Source organism: Miniopterus schreibersii (assembly GCF_964146895.1).
Source record: "Miniopterus schreibersii genome assembly, chromosome: 6".
Taxonomy (NCBI): Eukaryota; Metazoa; Chordata; class Mammalia; order Chiroptera; family Miniopteridae; genus Miniopterus; species Miniopterus schreibersii.
In genome coordinates this window covers 30561487-30589116 of record NC_138107.1, presented here as the reverse complement: position 1 = coordinate 30589116, position 27630 = coordinate 30561487, and the positions used below count along the sequence as shown (strand labels likewise).

Here is a 27630-nt window from a genome sequence, read left to right as displayed (position 1 = left end):
TAGGCTTCAGATAAGGAAAAAGCTACCAGAATTTATGGATAAACTTAGAAAATGTTGACTAATTCCAGAATTCTGAAATGGAAGCTAATAGAACATATAATAAATATTGATTCAACAACATACAATAAATCTACAGATGTGTTTTTCCTCAGGGGATGATTTATAAATGTTCAGATTTTAGAGAGGGGTAGGGGGAGGGGAGGGGTAGAGGGGAGGGGAGGGGAGGGAGAAATCGATAAAAGAGAGAAACATCGATTGGTTGCCTTCCGTATGCATCCTGACCAATGATCGAAGCTACAACCTAGGTATGTGCCCTGATGGGGAATCCAACCTGCAACCTTTTTGGTGCACAGGATGATGCTCCAACCAACTGAGCCACCTGGCTGGGGTGCAGCTAACAAGTTTTTAACGTCTCTCTTAAGAACATACAGAAGATGACAATGTAATCTAAAATAAGCTGAAACCTGCAGTATTGTTCCAACAATAGTTTAAACAAAGGTTAGAAAAAGACTTAGATAAGCATTTGACAGTAAATAGCATGGTGTAAGGCAAGCAACACTGTACCTAATATAACCTACAAACAAGTAGAAATAATTCTCCTGGCCCTACCATAGGCTGAATAAAGTACACAACTTTTTTTCCCCTTTCCTGAGAGCAGGGCTATCTAGATACCTTGCAATTATTAATTTTATTCCTCAGGGATCATGGCACCACAGTTCTGAGAGAAGACTTCAGTATATTCATTACTGGGAAAGCATCCCTTAAAGTATAAACAAATTACTTTTCTGGTTTACATAAATCTTTACAGTAAGTCTTAAAATATAAATAATAAAATTATTTTATGTTGAAAAGAAAATTGGAATTACGTTTGACAAGATCTTTTATATGTATAAATGTAGGAATAAGATCTTACATTTGTATTGTATTTTTTCAAATACCATTCACTATCTTGTCTTACATGGAATATATACTTTTCATAGCATTAAATGATCTTGTTTGATTACAAACAAGATTTTGTTTTATGCCATTTTCACTATATATCACAGTATGAACATTTTCCCACATCATCAAACATTTCTTCAAAGCATCATTTTAAAGGTTGTGAAAAAATTTGACTTGTTGAAATAAAACAAATGTTCATTTCTAAGTAATATAATTTTATAAAAATATGCAAGTTTAAGTGATGCTTTAAAAATTGTCCAGAAATTCTATGAGTAAACTAATTGAAGAGAAAACACACTTTTGATCAGCTGTCTTTGCTATTTCAATTATATGCAGAACAACATACTTTTTAAAGATAATTTAAATTCAAGTTCAAGTCAAATGTCTTTTGATCAACTAAGCTGTGGTTCTACCATGATCAATAATTTTATCTTTGCATTTTAGGAAGGATAACTAATTATTAGGTTTTCTTAGACACAATTTTTAGAATAGGAAACAATCCACTAAAATAACTTGATAAAAAGTCCAAGTACCTTAACTTCTTCACATAGTTCAGTAAGCCGAGCTTCTACATCCATATCCTCTGAAAGGATTAAAGAGCAATTAGAGAAAGTATTTCAATGTTAGATCTGAAATCTATTTTTGAAATTATATCAATTAAATTACCTTTTAAAAACCAGGTTAAGAAATATCTTGACTCTAATGAATTAAATGTCAATATAATGTATATTCATAAATATATTAATCATGTAGATAATGTGATAATCCTTATATTCTATGCTCTATTAAACAGTGTTTCAGTTCCCAAAAGAGGCTAACACGGTCAAGGAAATATTGACTATATACCTAAAGTAACTTGCACAACTGCATCACAGAAAAGACAAAACAATATAGTTAAGTTTTCTTGCATTTCACATACTGTAAATTCCACTAAAGCTTAGTATTTTGTCTTATATGTATACATTCCTTGCTTTTTACAAAAGGTATTGCTAAAAAATTCAAGTCAAATTAATCTTTATAACCAAAAAGTATGTAAAACATACCTGGAGTACAGGCTATTTAATAAAAAGGAATGACAAAATCCTCTTCAATAAAAAGTAAGTTTCACCCAGCCAGGCGTGGCTCAGGCGGTTGAGCATCGACCTAGGATCCAGGAGATCAGGGTTCGATTCCTAGTCAGGGCACATGCCCAGGTTGCGGGCTTGATCCCCAGTTGGGGGAATGCAGGAGGCAGCCGATCAATGACTCTCTCATCATTGATGTTTCTATCTCTCTCTCTCTCTCCCTTCCTCTCTCTGGAATCAATAAAGATATGTTTAAAAAAAAAAAAAAAAAAAAAAAAGGTAAGTTTCTAGTTTAGTTTAATATTCAGTTTTCGCCCGGCTGGGTGTGGTTCAGCAGCTGAGCATCGACCTAGGATCCAGGAGATCACAGTTCAACTCCTGGTCAGGGCACATGCCTGGGTTGTGGGCTCAATCCCCAGTCGGGAGTGTGCAGGAGGCAGCCAATCAATGACAACTCCTCATCACTGATGTTTCAGCTCTCTCTCTTTCTCCCTTCCTCTCTCTGAAATCAAAATATATTAAAAAAAATTAAAATTCAGTTTTCTATAAGTCTAACAGTGAGGCAAAATTTTTCCATACAATTCTGGTTTATTTAATGTATGCTACAACCATCTATTAAAAAGTTGTACACATTAATTTGCAATTAAAATGGTAACATTTACAAGGGAATATAGAAACTAACAGAATAGAAAGATTTATTAGTTGCTTTCCCTAAGTTCTGAAATACCATATTTAGATATATTTCATTTTTAATCAGAAATCAAACCAAAATGAGATCTCCTAAAGAACTATAATAGCATAGTTATAATCACACAAAATTCCATAATCTTGTTGCTCAAAGACAGTTTAATTGATCATTCTCACACAAAGTCAAGAAAACTTTCTATGACATCCCTGAATTCACTCAACTGACTATCTTATAAGGCAGACTGAATGTTTACTACTTGATAAAAATAATGATAAACATTTAAATTTGATAAAATAAGCAGTTACAATTAAGTGGTAAATACAACCAAACTATGATGTGAACAGATATTCTATTGGTAACTAAAACCAGTAGAACACATATGTTTTGTAATTGACAAAATGTATAAATAATATTGTATTTAGTTATTAAAATATACCAGGAAACAGATCACAAATTTGGTCAGCCCATTGATAACTAAAGAAATCTGCTAAGATTTCAAAAATCATTTCATTGTCAGATAAATCAGTGGCTTCTACTATTGGTTGCCAAAATTAAAAAAAAACCAGCAGCAGACCCTGTATTAAAATTGTAACTTTCATATGCCAATATCTGCTTTCACATTATTCATGATCTTTTCCAGTGATAGAAGAAAATGTTAGTTTTAGTAGTTACATATTCTGCCTAAATATTTTTTAAAAATAAAAAGCTTTTTAAAGTTTTGATACATTTTTTTAATCTTTACATACAAGATCTAAATGCATAAACTGGTACATTAGCATTATGGCTAGTGAAAGCTACTTCAGTGTAAACAACATCTTAAAGAATGTTTAAAAGCAAAACTTAACCTCAAAATCTTTGAGTTCAAGTGATTTCAAAATCATTTAGGAGTGTTACCTGAATTAAAATTCTATTTTAATTAAGTTTTCGTCTTAATGTGACATATATCTAACAACTTTATAGAAATGTAGAAATGTGATTATCTTATATAAAATCATTTACTTTCGCTCCTCCTGCTACTCTGAGATTACAGTCTAGAACATATCCTTCCATATTTTTCAAATATACATATGTATACATAAATGAGTTTTGGAGTCCTTGTTTTACAAAAATGGGATTGTATTTTACACCCTTTCTGCAATTTGCCTTTTTCTCTCAGCACTACTCCATGGAACTCTGGTATACAGCCCTAAAGCATTTTTTTAAATGGCTGCATAATATTCCTTGGTGTGAGTACCTTATAATTTCTTCTATATTCCACTCTTCGCCAAATGATGGTCATTCATCTTTGTTTTCAGTGTTTTAACACTATGAACAATATTGCAATAAACATGCTTGTACATATATTTTTAGATATTAGTACTCTTATTTTATGATATAGGTTAACAAAAGTGGGGTTGCTAGGTCAAAGGGTAAAATGTATCTTATTTTCTAAATCCATCCATTTATTCATTCAACAGATATTAATTACATAGTTCAGAAAATGCCAATACAATGCTAGCTATTAAGAACCAAAAATACCTTGATAAATTACTTAATAAAAGTATTGATAAAAGTATAATTTAATTCATTAGACTTTAGTTTTAAATCAAGTCTTTTCCCACCCAACTAAAAACTGGGCTCTTCTTTATATAGAGCTTATTACATAAATAGCATTCCATAGAATTATTTAGAATGTAAATCGATAGACTTACAATAGTTTAAATGAGAAGTATATATATATTTTCCAGTTCAACCACTTACTCTGTGTTTTTTTTAGATTAAAAAAAAAATTACTGGGGAAGAAGTATATTTTTATTGCTAAAAAGAACACTAACATATGTCACAAATGACCACAATCAAATTCTTTTAGTTACTTTACATGAGAATATAAAATTATATTACAAAATAGTGATCATAATAAATCTTCAACCTTTGTTTTTTCTTCCTGATAAGAAATTCAGTTCCACTCTTAAGTTTTAGTGAAAATTGACGCAGCTTAAATATTTCTGAGCTAGTTTTCATCTGAGAAATGTTAAGAAAGATTTTTGGCTCCTTAATTTACTTTTGTTCATACTCCTAAAAATGAAGAAACACTGTGATTTTTTTTTTTTATTTCTATAGCCTTTTATAACTTTTAAAAAATGTAATTGTGATGGTCTACCCAATGTAAAGTAAAAACTTTCAATATACTTATCAAAAAATAGTGAATTAAACTCTATTGCTAGTCAATAACAAGTCTAAAATATATAGGGATAGGGAAATACATCAACAAAATAATGCGATTAAAATATTTCCTTTACAATATGTAACATATCTGGATAGTGGTGACTGATACTACTTGCTTTTTAAATTTAGAATAAAAAACAAATGCAAATTGACACAAAAAACAAAACCAGATAATGAAGATGTTTCTCTTCTTTATTTCTGTAATGCATGAAATCAGCTTCAGTTTTTAAACCACATTTTATTATCACTAGCCCTAACCAAAGATAAATTGAAGGCAGTATCATTAAACCAACAAATCCTGGCAATAAACATGGCTTCCAAAAGTGCTGTTTGTGGGAACTCTAAAAGATATGGAAAGAGCCAAAGAAATCTCTGCATTTACCATTTCCAGTTTTAAATAAAAACTTCAATATTACAAATTAAGAAATTAACTAAAGCTTATTTACAAACCAAATTCTAAAAGTTCTTAAATAAGGGTGGTAGAAACATATTATATTAATAAATACATGTTTATAAAATTTGACACTAATTTAAAGCAAAATTTCATACTAATTTAAAGGGATTATTTACTTAACCTATTTGTTAACATACCTAGACAGGTGTCTTTCTGGGTTCGTGGCTGTTTTCTTCTGAGAAGGCGTTCATAAAGGACCTGCATGTTGGCCTTGGCTAGTTATAAGGATTGCACACAGCACTAGTTACTATACTCCTTTTATAACAAAATTTATTAGAATTTCCCAAGTTGTTATTAATAGACTTAGCATTGACCTGATAGTGCAGTTAGAACTCTAAAGCAGAATCTTTGAGTTAGTTAATTAGCTTATTAGAATCACAAATGATGTACATTCAAGTTTATATTACTTTGTTTTCTATTTAAATGTATGCACCACTCAATATTTCATAATCCATATTTTTATGTTTTAATTTCTTAGACTCAAAATTTTAGAGTTGGCAGTGATCTGAGAGATCAGCTAAGTCAAACCCTTGCTTTTACAAGTGTAGATACTGGGGCCCAGAAAGGTTACACATTTGCCAAAGCCTAGATTCCAGAACTTGTGACTCTCATTTTCAGTTAGAGCTGCTTGCACCAAACCAATATTTAACTCTATGTCATCAAAAAAATGTACATCATTCATCTAGGAGAAAATAAGGCAAAAGCAGAAAGGAATTCAAGGCATATATTAAAAGATGGAGTAGAGTTTAGATACATTCAAAGTATGGTGGAGTTTAAGACTTTTAAATATATATTTATTTGAATACTCAAGAAAAATGCTAAGTAGTAGAAGGAAATAAAATACACCCTTTAATCAAGAACTACTTTAAGTCCACTTATTAAAACTGATGAATATGATGATGTTTAGTCAGCAGTGTTGTATGGATGTATTATTTAGTGCCTACAATTTAATTTTGCTAGAATAAAAGTAAACAACGTTAATATCAATAGCTAAGAATATGCAGTAGTTTTACTGAAGTGTTGATAGTATTTTTAGAGGTTCTTCTAGAAGATGCATTCAAGAATAAACTAATAAACTGTCAAAATAAATAGAAAATATAAATAGTAATGAAAAGTTTAAGAATAACACAAAGTATTATCAATAAATATTTATTGAAGATGAGTCTTGATTTTAAAAATCCCTAGGAAACTGCTATAAACTATGTGTTGATGCTTATATACTTCTCAAGTAGCAACAAAAACTGCATTGTGCTGTTTTATTCATTCACTCATTCAACAAATATATTTTGAATAAATACTATGAATAAGGTAGTAATAATTTTATTCTATCACTATTATTTACTTGTTAAAGTCTAGGTTTGCTTTAGAATTTTATTTTTTGATAAAATATATTAACCATATAATTTGGAATAAAGTTGATATCCATTTAGTAAATAATCTCCTTAAATTAAATATAAGGGCTCTTTTAATTATGAAATTTTCTACGTTACATCCAGAAGCCCAAAGTAACAGATGACAAAAAAAACAATCCTTATCTGAGAGAAAATCAAAAGCCTTATAAAATGATCACACTGAAGTTAAAGTAATAAATTAGCAATAAAGTGCTAATACTGTCTAAGCTTTTTGAAATAAGTCTTTGCCTTTGAAAAGAGATGCTCGTTTTCTTTAAACATTACTTTCTTTTAGAGAGAAATATTTAAGTTAAAATAGGTTTTATGTGTTTTTTCATTTGCAAATATAAATCTACTTGAAAATTAAATGCTGATAAACATCTTCCTTCCTTATACAAGCATATATAGGCCCATCTCATATACGACTCTACATTAAAATCACAAGAAGCCCAGTCTTGTGGGTGAGTTTCTCTCGTTCATTCCCATGCTGAACTGATTACTTATTAAGGGAAGGGAGAAGTCAAAGCTTTTTAAAGAGAGAGACCCTATTCTTTCCTCAGTACCTGTATCTCAGTACCTGACATAAAAAGCCCAAGGGAATTATATCATTAAAAAGTTTTACAGCGAGAGCTGCTTTACACCTTGTCTTTTGGATGTCCTCATCTTTCCTGCCAGACTCATGCACCAACGTGGTTCCCTTTAATCTCCCTATCTTTCAAATGGAATCTACTTTGCATATACAGTCTCAAACCTAATAAGTGACAGAAATGGCTCCAAACATGCACTTTTAAGCACTATGAGCTAATGCCTCCATGAATTCTACTACAGCATTCAACATCAAAACTACTAACAAATTTTTTTGTAGAAATGTTATTACACACGCTTCTAAGTTTCACACCACTACTTTTTATAACACTACTTTTCAGGCACCTGGTACTGTCCTTCATTAATATTGTGGTTTAATAATTTTGTGGTCTGGTCATTAAATCTAAATTAATCAAAAAATTTTATATAATTCTTCTAAGAAAATGTGTCTGAGTTTCAAGGAGCCAAGCTGAAAAATACATGGACCATAATTTTTCCATTAATTGAGGATAACTGATAGTCTAAATTAGTCTATTCTACAAACAATTCTTTCATTTTAAAAAGTTTACATTTTAAGCAGTTGTCCCCTACAGGATTTTCCTAAGGGAAATAGAAGGATTCTAAGTACATGAAATAATAGCAAGGAAAAAGAAAATTTCAGAGGACAGTAATCAAAAGGCTTCCACACTTCCATTTTTATCTTTAGGAAGAACACATGAGCAAAAAAGAACAAACACACTTTCCTATTGGTTGTGTATCTATGTATACATTGGGATTTTTGCATCAAACATTCTAAACAGTCAATCTGTATCTGTTTCTCCTTAAGTCAAAAAAGTGTGAACTGTCTAACGAAATTAATCAAACCCTCTGGAGTAGTTGCTGACAGGGAATGGGACAATAACCAGAATTTTCTCACAGCTGAATTTAAGTAAGGTACAAATTATTTCACTTTCTTACAATTCTTTTGTATCTCAAAATAGGCAATTATAGGCTAGTCTCAAACCCAATAATTATTTTCAATAACGATAACTATTTTTGAGTGCATCAATATTGTTAAAAGACTGAGATTCTTGAACAAAGAAACAAACAAAGAACACTGAATAATTTAAGTAAAATTTTAAAAGTAACTCGTGATTTATTCAAATATCTAATAAGAATAATTTATTCTGAAGAGATCATTAAAATGTGCTTTTATGGTAAGCTATTACCTGATATTTTAAAATAAAAGCTTATAAGTAACTTATTAAAAGTCTAAATAAAATATATTTTTGTTAATCCCAATAATTTGTCTTTTGTGAAATTATATATGTAAGAAAATTTTGCAAACTACCAATGACATACAAAATTAAGGCAATATGACTTTTTTCTCATGTACTGTAACATATGTGCAGATATTACTGTTGGATTAAAACTAAAGTTTAATTTTTAAAATTATTTAAATAATTTTTAAAATGTTAAAACTGAGTAATGTTATTCTTTTCTTAAGTGAAATGAAAGAAATAAGATCTGAGATCACTTAAAATCAAATGTATATAAAAATGTCCAAAGTATCTACACTCTTCTTAAATTGTTAAATATTGGAAGTATGGATTTAACTGATCTTCCTATGATTCTACAGATAATAACATTTGCTTTCCAGTATGCTTTCTGGTTATAGTCGAAGAGGAGTAGTATGTGGATATATGCTTTTATAAAAAAAATCTATCAAAAGACTCATTTCAAACTTAGCACCAAGGAGTTAGTTCTCAATATAAAAAAAGTATTTAATTGCAGAAAGTAGCTACCAAAGATGGAAAAAGATGGAACTGAGAGAGAAGAAAAAGTGAAGCACATAAACACTGTAGTATAGAAAAACTATGTCAAAGCTGATAACTAGCAATATGGGAATGAAGAGAATTACTTGAACTATAGGATAAGTCTGACTACTTTCAACATACCTAGTTCTACTTTCTGACAAGAGGGAATCTCTTCTGTTACCGTAATGAAGTAGCTGTGCAATCCCTTGAAGGCTAGCAGCAATGTGGCACAAAGGGTATAATGAAAATGATAAGCATGATGTAGGAAGGAGTCTGCAATAATGAAGCTGCAACCCTAAACAAAGAATAGATTTAGGATATTGAGTATTAGTAACCAAAACTCTAAAAATATTACACTTGAAACTTAGAGAAATAAAATAAAAACCTTAAGCATTTACTAATTACAGTTATTTTAAAACATAAGAAATTCACCAATATTTTAGGAAGTTGCTCTTTTCAATGCAAGTAATTTAAACATGAAATGCAACTCTAGTAATTTCAGTTATAGTGGATTTTTAAAACAAGATTATGATTTTTAAAAATTTGAGGTCCAAATTACATTTGGACTGAGGGAAAGACACTCTGCCTTTATAGTATAATTCTCTTCTCCTTTTAGAGGAGTAATGGCTATACTTGTACTACTGCAAGTTGGGTCTGACTTTGCCAATTGTTCTTTACAGGCACCTCTAGAATGATTCTACCAGTTCTGTTAAGAGAGCAACACAAGTTTAAAAAAGCAGTGACTCTCAAAAATCTCGATTAAATTGGTAAAATCTTGAAGTCATTGTTTTTTTCAGAATAAACAACTGAAAACAACCAATTTTCTTAAGATCATATTTAATTAGGTCTGTAAGTTGTTGAGCTCAAAACATTAATAAAAGAAATATCATATCCACAGATAAAACATTAAAGAAATATCTCATTTGAAATAAAAAGGAAGAAAGGATTTATAAATATATCAGTTCTTACATCTGGTGACAGCTGTTTTGTGTAGTTAATACCAAAGACCACACTTTCAAGAGTCGGAATCACAGAATCTCTGTTTTGTGCTGGTGCATTTCTATTTAACCAAGTAGTCTTCACAGGGCGAGGAAAGCTGAAGGAATAAGTATTACATTATTATGGTCACAATAGTCAATTTGAATGTTAAGTTAAATGTTTACAAAAGTCCTATAGGAATAGAATAAAGAGCAAGGGTTTTGCAAGGCGATGATGTAAAGTATTCCAAGATAATTTTTCCTTTAATAATTTGAATTATTAAAGACACAATGAAAATATATATATATATATATATATATATATATATATATATATATATATATATATATAACCAAGACTAGATTCTTGAGATTATTTCTTTATAATTGGACTTTAGGGAGCCTCAAAGGATCCTAAAGATAAAACAGGGTGGGACCCAGAGTAGCTAAATGACAAGTGAGTGTCAAGCTTTAATTTGGAAATATTGATCTGTCAGAACTGGTTATCAACTTTTCAAAGTTAACACTTAATCAAATATGAATTCTACATAGAGAAGAGCTCCCACTTACTTTTACATAACTGATTTAATGGCTATAGTTGGATTGAACATAGAAATTGTTTTAAAGAGAATGATAATATTATAAATTAAAATTTTTTCACTTTGTTTAAAGGATAAAAAAGTTCACTTATAATAAAACTTCAGGAAAAACTTGTCAAAGCATAAATAATAAGGAATGTTACCCTTAACATGATCCCTCTACCAGCACGCCACCAGCAAAAAGCTTTCCTTTACCCTTTCCTTGCTTCCCTTCTCCAACCTCTCATTTACAGGCAAAGAAAGGTAGGGAAAGATGTTCCTTCTTTCAGGGTAAAATTCTAGCAGCAAAAGAGAGGATATCAGGGCCCATGGCTGCTAGGTAAAGAACAGAACCTCAGATGTTGCAGGCACCTCATTTTCTTTTTCAGTCACTAACCAAAGCCAACACTTAATCCTCTTGGCTTCTGATTCTGAGCCAAAAATGTCCTCTCCTTCCAGCAAACAGTCTCTAGGAGATGGCTGTCCCTTTCTCCTACTAGTCTGTGGCAAAAACTGCTGTACTACAAGAGGAAGCACACATTTAACTCACTATAATTAGTATGAATATCACTACTCTATTCAGGGTCTTAAAAAGCAACATTAATAATCTGACTTAACCTCTATGAACTGTACATTTTTCAGAAGAGAAAGTAAGCCAGTGCTATAAAGAAAAAGGAATGATAGATTTAGTTTAGTTAGGGATTCTTATTGAAAATACAAAAATAAGAGATTCAGAAAACTAGAGCATATTTTATAAACAAATAAACTTCTATCATTAAAACTTAACATGTAATTCACACAAAAATATTATATACTACTTATTTCAAAGTTATATTTCTTGTCAGAAAAGTTTCATTCCGTTATCATGTTATTATATATTAATTTATTCAATCAGAATCTGAAAATTTTTGACAAAGTTTATGATCAAGTGCTATTTACAGAAGTTATAGCAATCCAGAACATTCTCAAAAGCCTAAGAGGTAAGACCAAGATGGCAAAACACTAGTTACTTATTAGAGAACGAGATCTTCCTAGAGAATAAGGAAGGCAAAGCAAGTCATGAAATAGATTTCTTCCTGGCCCTGTGCCCTAAAAGAGATAATGGGAAAACATAACAGAAAAGGTTCTCACAGTTTTTAAAACAATGTAAAGGTATGCCACAGGAGGCTCTTACTTGTGGGCTATATGTTAAATTGTGTGGGTCTTCTACAAATTCTGAGGATAATTCTACAAAATTACCTAGTTTTCTGATAAATTCGTTTAATATCATAACATTTAAGCATTATCCCTAATATCAGTTGTCGGAATAAGATTTATGTCAGGAATTATAAAGTAGTTCAAAAATCAAATCAATCTGGAGTCTTTTCATGTAAGTTTCTGATTTGAATAGTGTCCATGAATTGCCCATACCATAAGGATGTTGTTTTATTGTAAAAACTAGAGCTTGAATTGTATTCTTACATTAATAAAAGAAAATCCATCTCCCCAGGGAAGTGGGCAGAGAAAATGATTATCCCAATGTGTTTATTATGATCCAGAATTTTATGCACTTTTAAGCTAAAATGATATACATAAAATAATTTTAAAAGGTTTAGAAAAGATGTATAAATTTGGTTAATGACTTAGAAAACAAGAATTACTGTATAGTATATATAGATTTAAAAAAATAAAATAAGTTCATCCAGCGAAGAGACAAACAAACAAAAAAAAAACTACGAAAAAATGAATATACTTTTCCAGAGAGTGAATAATTACAGCATAGCATCACACAAAAACATAGATTCAGACTAAACAATGCTGTATGATTCTTTCCAGGCTGCATTATTTTTCTTAGTATATCTGACAATGATTACTCCATATATCTGTGATAATAAAGTTATCAATCTAATGTTTGCATGCTCTTCAATTTTAAATCAATATTTTAGTATAAAATGAATTTATTAAATAACTATGAATTAGAAATTCCTTACTAATGAAGTTATCTTTATCAAAGTATATGTTTTCACTATAAAAATAAAAGACATTACATTAATAAAGACCAGAGTATTGGTTAAAATTACCTTATCAGTGGCTGGTGTAGTGCAACTAAAGATGCATGGACTGTAACAGACACAACAGAAAGGTGGAAATAATCAAACATAACATTAACATGATGATGAAGGCCTCTATGGACGTTAAAGTGCAGCTTCAAGGTTCGGCTACTTATTAGTTGCAAGGCATTCAGATCATCTGCCCTATAAAAAGCAACATATTTTTATATAAGTATAGAATATTTCATAAAGGCCAATACTTCGTAAAGCTGTTTAAACATTCAGTTATTTAACTACTTTTTAAAAACTGTTAATGAGAATCATTTTTAAAGCAGCAAGTTTGCATTAGACAGCAAATAAAGTCTAACAATAAGATCCTACCTATAGATGTCTATCAATCTATGATATGGATTTTTTTCACTAATGTCTCTATAAAGTGAGTCTTTCTTGATATGTTAGAAATTAGTCTCATCTTATATTAAATTTTTTCCATAGAAATATTGTTTATTATAAGGTTGCGGTATCAATAGGTAAAATCTGATTAAAATAAATCCTAAAAGATATTTAAAATTATTTTTATTGTACAAAATTTTGTTAGTAAATGCTTCCTAAAGATAAGCTAACCATGGGTAGATATTTAGTCTGTCTTTAGATGTACACATACAAGATATCTGAAACAATTCCATGAAAATGATATCCAAAATATATGTACACACATATATATTTTAACCCATACATACACACATTATAATTATCTACAGCTAATAAACTACTTACTCATTTCAGCTTACTCCACCTAAAGAATTATTTCTTGGTTTAAAAAATCTCTTAAGGAATTATTTGTAATAAACAAGTATTACAGAGGAGCAATAGCTACCACGTAAAAAATTCTTATTCCTCTAGGATAGCAAAGAGGACATCTCATGTAGTCCTTTCAGTAATGTGACTGCTTAATCACTTATCCTACATGCAAGAAATATTTCTACAAGTACATTTCAAATTAAAAAAACACACAAATCTTCAAAAATTGTTAAATGGATTTCCGATTCTTGTTTTAAATGAATACAAGCATAGTTTGTCCCTAAAATCTATGACGGTATTGTACATCCAGATGTGTGGGCAAGTTCAGGGTAGCTAGTCCTAAAATTTCCTCAAGGGGAGCTGGAAACAATTGCTAAGTTTAAGAGTCATCGGTCTTGATAACTCTGAATATCAATTAAAAAAGTCCCACCTAAAGAAATCATCATTCATGCCACTAAAAATATTAGCCAGTGATAAAATGGAAAAGAGCTCAGTTATATTTAAATGCCTGACGGCAGTGCTATTATATCAACAGAGCTATTTCTAGAGCCTAGAAAATTATTTCATATTTCTTCAACTTGATTTCACTATCTGACGCTCATGGAATCAGCACGGGCACAAAAGAGTAGGCCTAACCATTGGAAAAAGGTTGAATTCTAAGAAGTAAATGACTATTTAACAGGTAATAGTCATGAGTAACTATGGATTTTTAATTGTTTGGTTAGCCTACTTACGAATAATCTCCATCTGTAAAGTGTAGGTCCAAGGATAACAGAAAACCAATTTCCTCAAGAGTTTCTTCAATCTGAAAAGAAATTACAATAAGAGATACTTTTAAAATATTTATAGAAAGTTAGAAATACTACTTGAGGCTTTAAAAAAATACTTATCTAAATATATGTGAAGAGATGTTTACCTTTTTTTCATCCAACAGCATTTTAACTTTGAAGATCATAACATCATTTAAAACAACCTCTTCATTTTTATATAGAATTTGAAATGTTTTACTGCAAATCAGAGAATCATGAACTGAAGCTGGAAAGGCTAAAGTCATACCTAAAACAAATAAGATATATAATTGACAGGTAAAGGGTAAAACATAATACAAGTAAATTAAAATTTTTACACTATAAGCTTGATTATATTATTCCAATGCCAATAACAGTATTAGAACATTTCTGAAAATTTATTCATTTCTATGATTTAAAAAAATGAATAGGTAAGTCATTATAACCATTATTAAGTTGCTGTGTACAACTTATCTTAACTTGAGAAAGTAAAAAGGAAATCTCAAAGTAGGTATTTTAAAAGTAAAAAATGAATATGGATACCACAGAAGAAACCAATTTAGTTTTCCACAGCTTGCATAGTAAAGATTTTGGTTGGCCTTTGTTCTGGTTACTGGGAAGTAACCTCTAAACCCTCCAAATAAAGAATCTGGCTGGCTGTTGTCCCTGATTCCTGGAAGGTGATCTAGAAATCCTTAGAATTTCCCAGGGACAGGAGTGTCTCTGTTATTCATGGAGGGCCCTGACAGTTTATGTTAATGAAGTGACTCAAGGTGGTCCCCTAGAGAGTTTATGCCAAGGAGATTCAGGATGGGAGTTGGCCATGCCAGTAAGACCAACCATGTGATTAGAGAGCTGGGGCTTTGAGCCACATGAAGAGAAGAGAAAAGAGAGAAGAGAGAGAGGAGAGAGGGGAGAGGAGAGAGGGGAGAGGAGAGAGGAAGGGAGAAGAAGGGAGAGGAGGGGAGGGGGAAGGGGAGAGGGGAGAGGGGAGAGGGGAGAGGGGAGAGGGGAGAGGGGAGGGGAGGGGAGGGGAGGGGAGGGGAGGGGAGGGGAGGGGAGGGAAGGGAAGGGAAGGGAAGGGAAGGGAAGGGAAGAAGAGAGGGGAGAGGGGGGGAGGGGAGGGGAGGGGAGGGGAGGGGAGGGGAGGGGAGGGGAGGGGAGGGAAGGGAAGAAGAGAGGGGAGAGGGGGGGAGGGGAGGGGAGGGGAGGGGAGGGGAGGGGAGGGAAGGGAAGGGAAGGGAAGGGAAGGGAAGGGAAGAAGAGAGGGGAGAGGGGGGGAGGGGAGGGGAGGGGAGGGGAGGGGAGGGGAGGGGAAGGGAAGGGAAGGGAAGGGAAGGGAAGGGAAGGGAAGGGAAGGGAAGGGAAGGGAAGGGAAGGGAAGGGAAGGGAAGGGAAGGGAAGGGAAGGGAAGGGAAGGGAAGGGAAGGGAAGGGAAGGGAAGGGAAGGGAAGGGAAGGGAAGGGAAGGGAAGGGAAGGGAAGGGAAGGGAAGGGAAGGGAAGGGAAGGGAAGGGAAGGGAAGGGAAGGGAGCTGGAGATTGAACCATGTGTGTGATGATTCAATCGTGCCTGAGTAATAAAACACAAATAAAAACTCTAGACATTAAAGCTTGGGTGAGCTTCCCTGGTTGGCAATACTCTATAATATTTTGTTACATATCAATTTTCTGGGAGGGTAATGCATCCTGACTCCATGGGGAGAAAATAACAGAAGCCTCACAAATCTGTGATCCTCCCATACCTTGCCCTATGCATTTCTTTAGGCTGGCTATAATTTTATAGCTATATAATAAAACTGTAAGATAAGTGAGTGTTTTCCTGAGTTTTGTGACTTATTCTAGTGAATTATCAAACTGGCAGGGGTAAGAGGAACCAAAATTTGTAGTCAGTGGTCCAAAGTGAGGGTAGTTTGTGAACCCCTGAACTTGCAGCTGGTGTCTGAAGTGAGAGTAATCTCACAGAAGGCCACATCCTTAACCTATCAAGTTTGGTCTGTGAGTTGTTGGTGTCAGGTCACTCCAGCCCACCGGCCGTCTTCTCTATCCTCTAGAAGTAACATGGAAGGAGAAACAGTCAAATGAACTGGAGATGTTTAAGCCAGAGATAAAGCCAGGTGGGCATCCTGTGGGTCAGAAAGCCCAGAGTGGGATACCAGGGTCGAACTAAAAAGGAGAGTGGTCTGTTCACACAGGGTGGTGGTCTGATGTCTGAGCCTGTGCCTGGTGAGAGGCAGGCTGAAGTGAAGTGTTAGAACTTGAGTAGGGTGAGGAGGGCAATCTAGGTAAAGGAGTGACTTAGAGGGAGGTACTGGGAGCCCAAACAAAATGAGGAGGGCAACTGCATGGGAGCTCAAAGGCTGGAGATTTGGAGCTCAAATTAGCCTAGGAGGGTGTCCTTGCAGAAGAGCATCATGGTGTAGGAATCCAAGAGAGATGAGAAAAACTTCCATATGGGAAAGAGGGTGAGTGTGGGCAGCCTGACACACACTAACTGAGCCCAAGTAAGGTAAGGAGGGTGTCCACATAGGGGAGTCTCCTGGCATGAGGTGCTGAAGCCCAAGTAGCCCATGAGGGAGAGGGAATAGTGACAAGGGACTGGCACATATAAGGGATAGATTAAATAAGAAAATATATTAAGGATAATGATAGTCAGGTTCCTTATTGTTCGAGAAAGAATGCATGCATATGGAAAGAAGATACAAATATAGAATGAATCCTATGGTACTGGATTGAAATTAGAAATCCTGACATAAACTCATGGTTTTCACTATATATTTAGATAAAGGAAGATAGGTGTAAATTTGTATATGCACGTATATAAATATACATGTTTGTACACACATGCACTCGCTAGCTCTGTCACCTAAAAGGGACTGGGAACAGGACAGTCCCAAATGTTGATTTTAGATACCACTATCCACTAAAAGGAATCAAGGCTTTCGGAGAAATGGCTGACTCCAGAGCTGGGGCACAGATAGGACGAGAAAAGTCTGGGCCATCTTTTCATACCAGAAAGTAAGGAAGTGCTAAAAGAATAAGGGGACACATAAAAAATACACAAAAACTAGCTTGAAGAAGCTACCCCTAGTCATATCTGGGATGAACTGAGGATCAAAATAAATTATGATAGTAATGTATTAACATACATTCAATAATACAGAAATCCAGAAGTCCATAATGATATAAATACGTGAACAAACAAGTCAGGCGTTTGATAAAGAACAGGATGCTTATTAAGTCAAGTCTGACTTAATCAAATGATCTAAGTTAACATCAGTAATGGGACATACAGAAATTATGTGCCTCCTAACAGAATATAATAAGAACATAGCATCACTTCTGAGATATTCCTGCCAAAGGTGCATAACCTGAATCTAGTCATGAAGAAATCTCAGACCAATGCAAACTGAAGGACATTCTACAAATTAATAGGATTATAGTCTTCAAAAGGGTCAGAGTCAAGAAAGTTAAGGAAAGACGGAGGAACTGTTCCAGAATAAAGGAGACTAGAGAGACATAACTAATTACAATGCATGATTCTATACTGTGTCCTTTTGCTATGACGGACTTTATTGGGACAACTAGCAAAACTTGAATGAGTCTGAGGATAAGATGGCAATAATGTATGTGTTAATTTATTGATTTTGATGATTTTATTAGGGTTATTAGGAGAATATTCTTGTTTGGAGGAAATATATACTGAAGCATTTGAGGGTGATGATGCATCATGTTAGCAAATTATCCTTAAATGGTTACTCTTAAGTGGTTCAGGAAAAAACAGTATTTGTCCTATACCTATAACTTTTCTATAAGTTTGACAGATTTATATATGTACATTACAAGGGAAACCAAACAGATGAGAAACTCAAGTGTATATATCAGAGAAGAGCTAAGAGGAAAAATTTTCCTCAATGAAAAGTAGACTTTTGTAAAGCACCCAGATAATGTAAAATTTGAATTCACTGCTTCAAAAAGTGAGTTTCCCTGTTGCTCTTCCACTCTTTTACATTCCTACTACTACTGGGACTGAAGCTTCTCTGTTCCTTACTGATGTTTATCTACTTGCAGATACACCTGGACAAATTCCCTATTCCTCTGCTCCCCTTTCTAGCAAACTCAAGAGTCTTTGGTATTTAATGTCTCAAATTTGCCTCCCATTCTCTCTCTGGCCTGTTCTGTGATACCTACTTTCAAGGATGGTCCCCAATGATTCTCACTTCCTGGTATTTACATCCTTATATAAGACCTCCCACAAAGTCCCTGGGTTGATCTGTGTAAATACAGCACAATTAAAGGTATGATTTGTGTAAGACAGCAGAATAGACTGCAGTGTCTTAAGAGACCTTGAGCCCAAGGAAAGCAGCTAAACAACTTCTGAATTCTAGACCCAAAGAAGCTCTGAGACATTTGTTGTTTTAAACTAAGTTTGCATGCAAATACACAAGAATAATTAAGTCACACTTTAACTAGGCTTTGGAGCATGTAACTGCTCTTATCAAGACCACTAATAACTTCTGCTTTGATAAATGCAATAGTGAATTCTCAGACCCCATCTTAGTTGATGTGTATCAGCATCTGACAGTTACATATTCTCTTATTCTTGAAAGAATTTGGCTTCCTGGACATCACATTTTTCTGGTTTTACTTCTACCTCATGGGCCACCCCTTTTTAGTCATTTTTGGCTTGTTTTTTCTTGTCCAAGAAGAAGCACAGCATAGTGGTTAAGAACAGACTCTAGAGCCAGACTTGCTGGGTTTAAATACTGTCACTTATTAGCCCTGTGATCTTTATTAATTTTTCTTTCTTCCATGCCCCACATCCAATTCTTCAGCAAACCCCATTGGCTCCACCAACAAAATATATCTAAGATTTATTGAGTAAAAGTGCTAGAAATGCTCAAAAAGAACACAACTGTTAGGAATGCCCTAGAAGGGATTCTAGCACAGGATAAGAAACTATATAAAAAAATTATTCTAAATTGCTTTGTAATGACAATAATTAACTGTCTGTGAAAGTTACCTATATTCTCAATTAACATCAATACTTAAAGCTTTAAAAAAGATGTACCAATGACATACAGATAACAAACTTCTCTTTAATTTTATTCTCAAATCAGGAGCAATGGGCAAAAGATGTGCAAATTCCTTCTAGTTATTCATTCACTCATCTAATCAACAAATATTTATTGAAAACCTTTTAGAAGGCAGGCACTATTGGGGATAAACAGTCAAATAAGAGAGATAAAAATCTCTGACCTAATGGAGCTTACATCCCAATGGGAAGGGCAATAGAGAATTAAAATAAGTAAATAAAAATAAGCACTATAGAAAAAAAATAAAGAGGAAAGATGAGAAAGGCAGCAATTTTAAACAGAAAAGTCAGGCAATGCTTAATTGAGAAGGTAACCTATCAGCAAAGATTAGAACAGACTCCTAGGTAATCTCCCTACTACCTGCCATTAGGCTGCTGCCCCTCCTTCACCCGAGTAGAAGTCTGAAGGTTTATTCCCTGGAGAGGATAACAGAGGCCCTCTGAAGTGGAATTCACCTGGAAAAACTGAGCGCCTGTGTATACAAGCACATGCACACTGAACAGGGAAGCAGAGACTCATAGAGCTCGTCTACTACTGGACTCCGAGCACGCTGGCACTCTGGAGCATTAACACCCCATAGCAATATGGAGAAAAGCCCTGAGATTTTTGTCCTAAGGTAAATACTAACCTTCCTGGCATTCTGCATTTGGGGCTGGGGGCCCAACTATATCAAAGCTGGCCCAATTACAAACCTTAATTTATCCCTGTTTTCAGTCCCACCTCTTGCATCCCCTCATCGACTGTACCTGCCTAAAATTCCTGGGAGGTGTTCCAGAAGGTAGTTTAGCTCCCACTTGTGTTTTCTGTCCTTAAAAAATTTATTGAAATAGTTGTCTGTTATTTCTTTTTGTGATTTTATATTACTATTATCAAGGAGTATTGGAATAAAAAAGACCTGAACATAAGCATATACTCAGTTTATTGTCTTGAGTCTGAAACCCTCTCTGCTTTTTAATATTTACTAGTTGATAACCTCTAACTATGAGTTTAAGAACCACATATATCTTTTTCATTGCTTTAATTTAGGAGTGAGCACTATGTCTTATACATAACAGGCACTCAGCAATTATTTACTGAATAAATGAACTTTCATCTAAATTTAGTGCTCTATTTCCTTGTTGAAATGAGACTATTTTCACTCTGCTAACCAAAACATCAGGTCTGCACCTTTAGTGATCTGTGATATAGACCTACAAATAATTACATTTAGTCATAATTTATATTTTATTCTTCTATCTTTCAGCATTTTGTTTGGTTAAATAGCTAGCATTGGTATCTCTTATTTATTTTGTGAACAAGTGAGCATTCATTCAGTCATATTTTATTAAGCCTCTAAAATACCGGAGCTATGAGATATGAACATAAAAAGAACACTGTATTTCTTTTCAGAGTTCCTAATCTAGTTTGAATAGAAACATACAAGCAAATAATTGCAGTATAATGTGCTAATCTCTTAACTCCCTCTTTCAGGAGGCCAAAGCAAATGGCAATGTAATTATCATTATCTCTTAAGCCAGGTAAATAGATAACTAATGGCAGTGACAGAAGGAAGCTGTTGACCATAGAATCCACAGGGAGAACGGTGGGAAATAAAATTAGACATGCAGTATAGGATAAAATCATGAAAAATCTTAACAAGTCAGCAAAACTACCACAACATTTCACTGACTCTCAAAGAAAGGCCCCAAAAAGCTGGTTGCTGGACAAAGCTTGAGGAGACAACTAATAGGGGAGAAAGAGATGGTTCTTCTAGTAGCACTTCAAAATATTTAAAGCTTTATTACAAGTGGCCAATGAATCACTGCAAAGGCAAAGCAATTGAACCAATCCTTTCTTACTTTGATAACTAGTCCTTATTTTCAACCTTACTTTTTTCATGATATTAATTTTTGTAACTGCTAATACCTATATAAGAGCACTAGGTAGTGGTAGGTAGGAAGAAAAATGTAAAACATATATACACAAAGAATTTTATCCAGAACAAATGGCCTTAAAAAACCCTGGTCAAATACAAATAACTGGGAATTTCTTTTTTGTTCAACAAGGGTTGATTTATTAGTACAAATGCTTATCTAACTGTGAAGCTTCTAAAAAGTGGAGAATATATGTGTATGTGTATATATGTATGTATGTGTGTGTGTGTGTGTGTGTATATATATATACATATATATAGTAATAAGACTTTTCTCACACATTGTTTGAATTTTTGTGACATTTCCCTGACTTTCTCCTCATAAATAAGTCTTGCATCAGAACAAAACAGACATTTTTCCAAAGGCATCAAAATGGTCAACAGACACACAAAAAGATGCTCAACATCAGTAATCATCAGGAAAATGCAAATCAAAACCACACCTGTGAGAATGGCTATCATCAATAAGATAAGAGACAACAGATGATGGATGTATTGATGATGATGTGGTGAAAAGGGACCCCTTTATACACTGTTGGTGAGAATGTAAATTGGTCTAACCTCTATGGAAAAAAATATGGAGGCTCCTCAAAAAATTAAAAACAGATCTACTATATAATCCAGCAGTTCCACTTTTGGATATATAAGCAAAGGAAATGAAAAGAGGGTTCTGCATAGATATATGCACTCTCATGTTTATTGTAGCATTATTCACTACAGACAAGATATGAAAACAACCCAAAGCCCCTCAACAAATGAATGTATAAAAAAGGTGTGATATGTATTTACAATGGAATATTACTCAGCCATGAGTAATAACATGGATGACTCCTGAATACATTATGCTAAGTGAGAAAAGTCAGACAGAGAAAGACAAATACTATATGATATCACTTATATGTAGAATCTAAAAAACTCAAACTCATAAAAAACAGAGTAAAATGGTAATTACCAAGGTATGGGAGGGGGAGTATAAGATTGATGTTGTTTAAGGGTACAAACCTGCATCAAGTAGTAAATAAGTCATAGATATCTAATGCACAGTGCAATGTATATAGACAACAATGTTTTACTATAATTATGTAATGTGATAAATATTACAAAGGCACATTACAATATATAAATGAATCAAAGTAACATGTTGTACACCTTAAATTTATACATAGCTAGTGAGTGGCAGAATAAGACTTGAAACTAGTTATGTACAAATTCAAACACTTTCTACAGATTAAGCCAGTTTTATAAGCACAGAAATGCAATCCCAGGTATCTAGGTTTCCTTGATTAGCTATAAATTCAGGGATCTTTTACAGGTCTCTTCCTCCCTTCAGTTTCCTCTTCTTGCCCTTAGTCATACTTGTTCATGCTTCTTATACCAAAATGGTTTTAATGATTTAAAAAAATTTTTAATTTACTTATTGACATGAGATATTATCCTATGTACTTAATCACTATGCTACATAATTAAAATTATATAATAGGAAAACATAAAATTAACTTCATTATAAGTGTCAGCTCTTTACAACAGTAAATGGTTCACAAATCATAGAAAATGAGCCAAAATTTGACTGCTTCCAGTCTTTCTTACATCACCAGAAGAGAAATAATAATACTTTACATGTATACAACCCTTTACAGTTTGCTAAGAACTTTTACTTATTTCACACATGACAACCTTGTAAAGCAGGTAACACATTTCACAGACCAAAAACTGAAGCTTACAGAGGTTTTCCAAGGTAACATAAAAAGAAGCTGGTATCCTGATCCCAAGTCATTATTCTATTAACCACAACAGAGCCTTATATTTGAATCTACAACTTCTAAAATACCAAAGATATATCTATAGCTGTATCTCTATATCACAGGTGACCCAGATCAATATCAAAATGGTAACTAGATTTGCCTTGTCTTGCCAGAACCTTATGATGCTTTCTTCATGTCATTTCTATTTTATAAACCCTTTTTCTTTTGTGTTATTATAAAAATGCAAATGTTGTTTAACTGTTTACAACATCTGGAACCAACCCATAGACAAAGCACATAAGATTTAACTACAAAACAATATGAACGTTAGCAACCTTGATAATATAAAACAAAATATATCTAACAGGTTGGGGGTGGAGAAAAAGAGAAAATTTGAATAAAAAGACAAGATTGTATATCTTCTTATTTTATACAATAAGGGGTCTGTCATATTTGCTGAAATAGGGTACGAGCTTTAAATATATTATTTAAGCTATAGTAATGGTCAAAGAAAGATAAGGGAATCATGGTGTATCTCTTTTTAAAAGTAGGGAAGAGGGCCTGGCTAGGTGTGGTTCAGCAGTTGAGCGTTGACCTAAGATCCAGGAGATTGAGGTTAGATTCCTGGTCAGGGCACATGCCCAGGTTGCCGGCTCAATCCCCTGTAGGGGGCATGCAGAAGGCAGCCAATCAGTGATGACTCTCATTATTGATGTTTCTATCTCTCTCTCCCCCTCTTCCTTCCTCTCTCTGAACTCAATATATATTTATTTTTAAAAAGGTACTTTGAGTATTTTTGAAACACTATTTGTCATGTCAAAATAACATAGCTTTGTAAATAATGTTAATTATATGTAATATTTCTGCCATACTAATGACCTAGAAAGATCTCAAACAACCCAACCCTAACATGTGACTGAATCATGAAGAAACAGAAAATCTAAACAGACCAATAATGAGTAAGGAGACTAAATCAGTAATAAAAAAATCATCCACCAAATAGAAGTCCAGAAGCAGATGACTTCACTGGTGAATGCTACCAAACACTTAAAGAACAATTAATACTAATCCTTCTTGAACTCTTCCAAAAATTGATTAAAAGAAATAGTTGAAAACACAACAAGAAAAGAAAATTACATGCCAATAGCCCTAATGAACAGATGAAAAATCCAACAAAATACTAGCAAACCAAATGCAAGAGCACATTAAAAGGATCATACACTGTGATCGAGTGGGATTTATCCCTGAGATGCAAGGATGGTTTGACACATGCAAATCAATAAACATGATAAAGCCTTGGTGGGTGTGGCTCAGTTGGATGGGTGTTGTCCAATGTACCTAAGGGTTGCCAGTTCAATTCTCAGTTAGTGCACCGGCACGGGTTATGGGCTCTGTCCCTGGTTGGGGCATGCAGGAGGCAGCCAATCCATGTGTTTTTAATTGATTTTACAGAGAGAGGAAAGGAGAGAAAGACAAACATTAATGTGAGAGAGAAACATCTATAATCTGCCTCCTGTATACCCCCCCCCGGGGAACGAGCCCAGAACCAGGGCATGTGTCCAGACCAGGAATCGAACTGGAGACCCTCCGGTGCATGGGATGACACTCAACCAACTCAGCAACAGCAGCTTGGGCTCAAGTGTGGCTCAACATACTTTGATGATAAAAACTCTCACTAAATTAGGTGTAGAAGAAATATACTTCAACATAATAAAGGCCATATATGACAGGACCACAGCTAACATCATGCTCAACAGTGAAAAGTTGAAAGTGTTCCTCTAAAGTTAGGAACAAGACAGGACTACCCACTTTCACCACTTATATGCAACTTCCTAGCCACAGCAAATTGGCAATAAAAAGAAATTAGAGGTATCCAATAGGAAAGAAATAAAACTGTCACTATCTGCAGATGACATGATCTTATATATTAAGACTCCACCATAAAACTGTTAGACCTAATTGACAAATTCAGTAAAACTGCAGGATGCTAAATCAACATACAAAAATCAGCTGTATTTCTATACACTAACATGAACTAATCAAAAGAGAAATTAAGAAAGCAATCCCATTTACAACAGATTCAAAAACAATAAAATATTAGAAATAAATCTAATCAAGGGGATGGAAGACTTTTATACTGAAAACCATAAGATACTGATGAAAGAAACTGCATAAGACACAAATAAATGGAAAGATATCCCATGTTTCTGGATTGAAAGAATTAATACTGTTAAAATGTCCAGATTACTCCAAGTGACCTATGGAGTCAATACAATCTCTATCAAAATCCCAATGGCATTTTTCAAAGAAATAGAAAAAACTACCCTAAAATTCAGGAGACCACAATTGATCCTGAAAAGCCAGAGCAATCTTAAGAAAAAAATAAACATGGCTGGAGGTATCACACTTCCTTATTTTAAAACTATAAGACTATAGTAATCAAAACAGTAAAAATAGGCACACAGACCAATGAAACAAAGTAAGAGTCCAGAAAAAAACCCATGCCATATGGTCAACAAATCTTTGACAAAGCACCAAGAACATACAATGGGTACTGGGAAAAATTGATACCCTCATGCAAAAGAATGAAACTAGATTCCTTTATACCACTAACAAAAATTAACTCGAAATGGATTAAAGACTCAAATTTAAGACCTGAAACCATAACACTCTTGGATGATAATACAGGGTGGCCCTGGCCTGGTAGTTCAGTTGGTTAGATCATCCTCACAGGCCATGGTTTCAGGTTTGATCTCCGGTCAGGGCACATACAACAATCAATGATGAGCCCTAGCAGGTTTTGCTCAGTGGTTAGAGCGTTGGCCCTTGAACTGAAGGGTCTTGGGTATAATTCTGGTTAAGGGCACGTTCCTTGGTGGCAGGCTTGATCCCCGGCCCTGGTCAGGGTATGTGAGGGAGACAATCAATCAACATGTGTCTCTCTACATAGATGTTTCTCTCTCTCTCGGCACCCCCTTCCACTCTCTCTGAAAAGCAATGGAAAATATCCTCAGGTGAGGATTAAAATATAAAATTAAATTTAAAAAGAATCAATGAATGCATAAATAAGTGGAACAACAAATTGGGTTTCTCTCTCTCTCTTTCTCAAATAAATAAATTACACACACATACACAAGGAGAAAAGCTCCTTGACAGTGATCTTGACACTGATCTCAGCAATGATTATTTGGATTGGACACCAAAGCACAGGCAAAACTAAACAAATAGGACTACATCAAACTAAAAAGCTTCTACACAGCAAAGGATAATAACATCAACAAAATTAAAAGGCAACCTACCTTATGGGAGAAAATACTTGCGACTCAAGTATTTGAGAAAGGGTTAATATCCAAAATATATAAAGAACTCATACAACTCAAGAGGAAAAAACATACCACACCAAACAATCTTATTAAAAAATGGGCAGAGGAATTAAATAGATATGTTTGCAAAGACATACAAATGGCCAACATGTACATGAAAAAGATGCTGAGCATCACTACTCATCAGGAAATGTAAATCAAAACCACAAGGAAATATCACCTCACACCTGTAAGAATGGCTATTATCAATAAGTCAAGAGATAGCAAGTGTTGGTAAGGATGTGAAGAAAGGGATCCCTTGTGCACTACTGGTGGGAATGCAGACCAGTGCAGCCACAATGGAAACAGCATGGAGATTTCTCAAAAAATTAAAAATAGAACTATCATATGATTTAGCAAGCCCACTCTTGGGTATATATTCAAAAGACACAAAATCAGTATCCCAAAGAGAAATCTGCACTCCCATGTTCATTGCAGCATTATTCACAAGAACCAAGACAGGAAAATAACCTAAGTGTCTGGCAGTGGATGAACAGAAAAAGAAAATGTGGTATATATACAGGTGGAATATTATTCAGCCATAAAAAGGTGGAAATCCTGCCATTTGCGACAATATGCAAGAAACTGGAGGGCATTCTTCTAAGTGAAATAAGTCAGACAAAGACAAATACTATATGGTATGACTTACATGTGGAAACAAAACAAAAAAGTTGATTTTCTTGAAACTGCGTAGAATGGTGGCTTCCAGGAGTTGGGGTGGGGAGAAATGGGGAGATGTAGATCAAAAGGTACAAACTTTCAGTTATAAGATAAATAAGTTATGAGGATCTAATGCATAGTATGGTTACAACAGTAAATAAAGTGTTGCATATTTGAAATCTGTTAAGAGTAAATCTTAAGCATCCTCACCATACATGCACAAAAAGTTAAGTATGCAAGATGATGGATGTGCTAATAATCTTGATTGCGGTGATTATTTCACAATGTATATCAAATCACATAGCATACTTTAAATATATACTATAATTATATTTGTCAATTATTCCTCAATAAAGCTGGAAAAATACATATACAGGGAGTCCAGAAAAAAAGTCTTTCTAGTTTTTTCAAATGGCAACTTTAGGAGATACAATTAGAGCAAGACATTTAGTTTACTAGGAAGTTGAAAGAGGGAGTACCAGATCTGTCTTGCAATATTAGTTGTTTTAACCTCTGTGTTTCCTACTACATAGACTTACAAAAGACTTATTGATAAAAAAT

General features: G+C 33.8%; 1 protein-coding gene across 5 annotated transcripts in view; it reads right to left on the bottom strand.

Annotated features, from left to right (window-relative positions):
• The window catches only part of FAM135A (family with sequence similarity 135 member A), a 75867-nt gene that overhangs the window by 39179 nt on the left and 9058 nt on the right, over nt 1-27630 (bottom strand). For all 5 annotated transcript variants that reach the window (XM_081141390.1, XM_081141391.1, XM_081141392.1 and 2 more), the window contains exons 4-10: nt 14428-14567; nt 14246-14316; nt 12741-12914; nt 10095-10221; nt 9267-9420; nt 5491-5568; nt 1476-1525 (exon numbers count right to left, since the gene is read on the bottom strand). In XM_081141390.1, coding sequence (XP_080997516.1) covers nt 1476-1525; nt 5491-5568; nt 9267-9420; nt 10095-10221; nt 12741-12914; nt 14246-14316; nt 14428-14567 — 794 coding nt within the window. The remainder of the gene's footprint in view (nt 1-1475; nt 1526-5490; nt 5569-9266; nt 9421-10094; nt 10222-12740; nt 12915-14245; nt 14317-14427; nt 14568-27630) is intronic.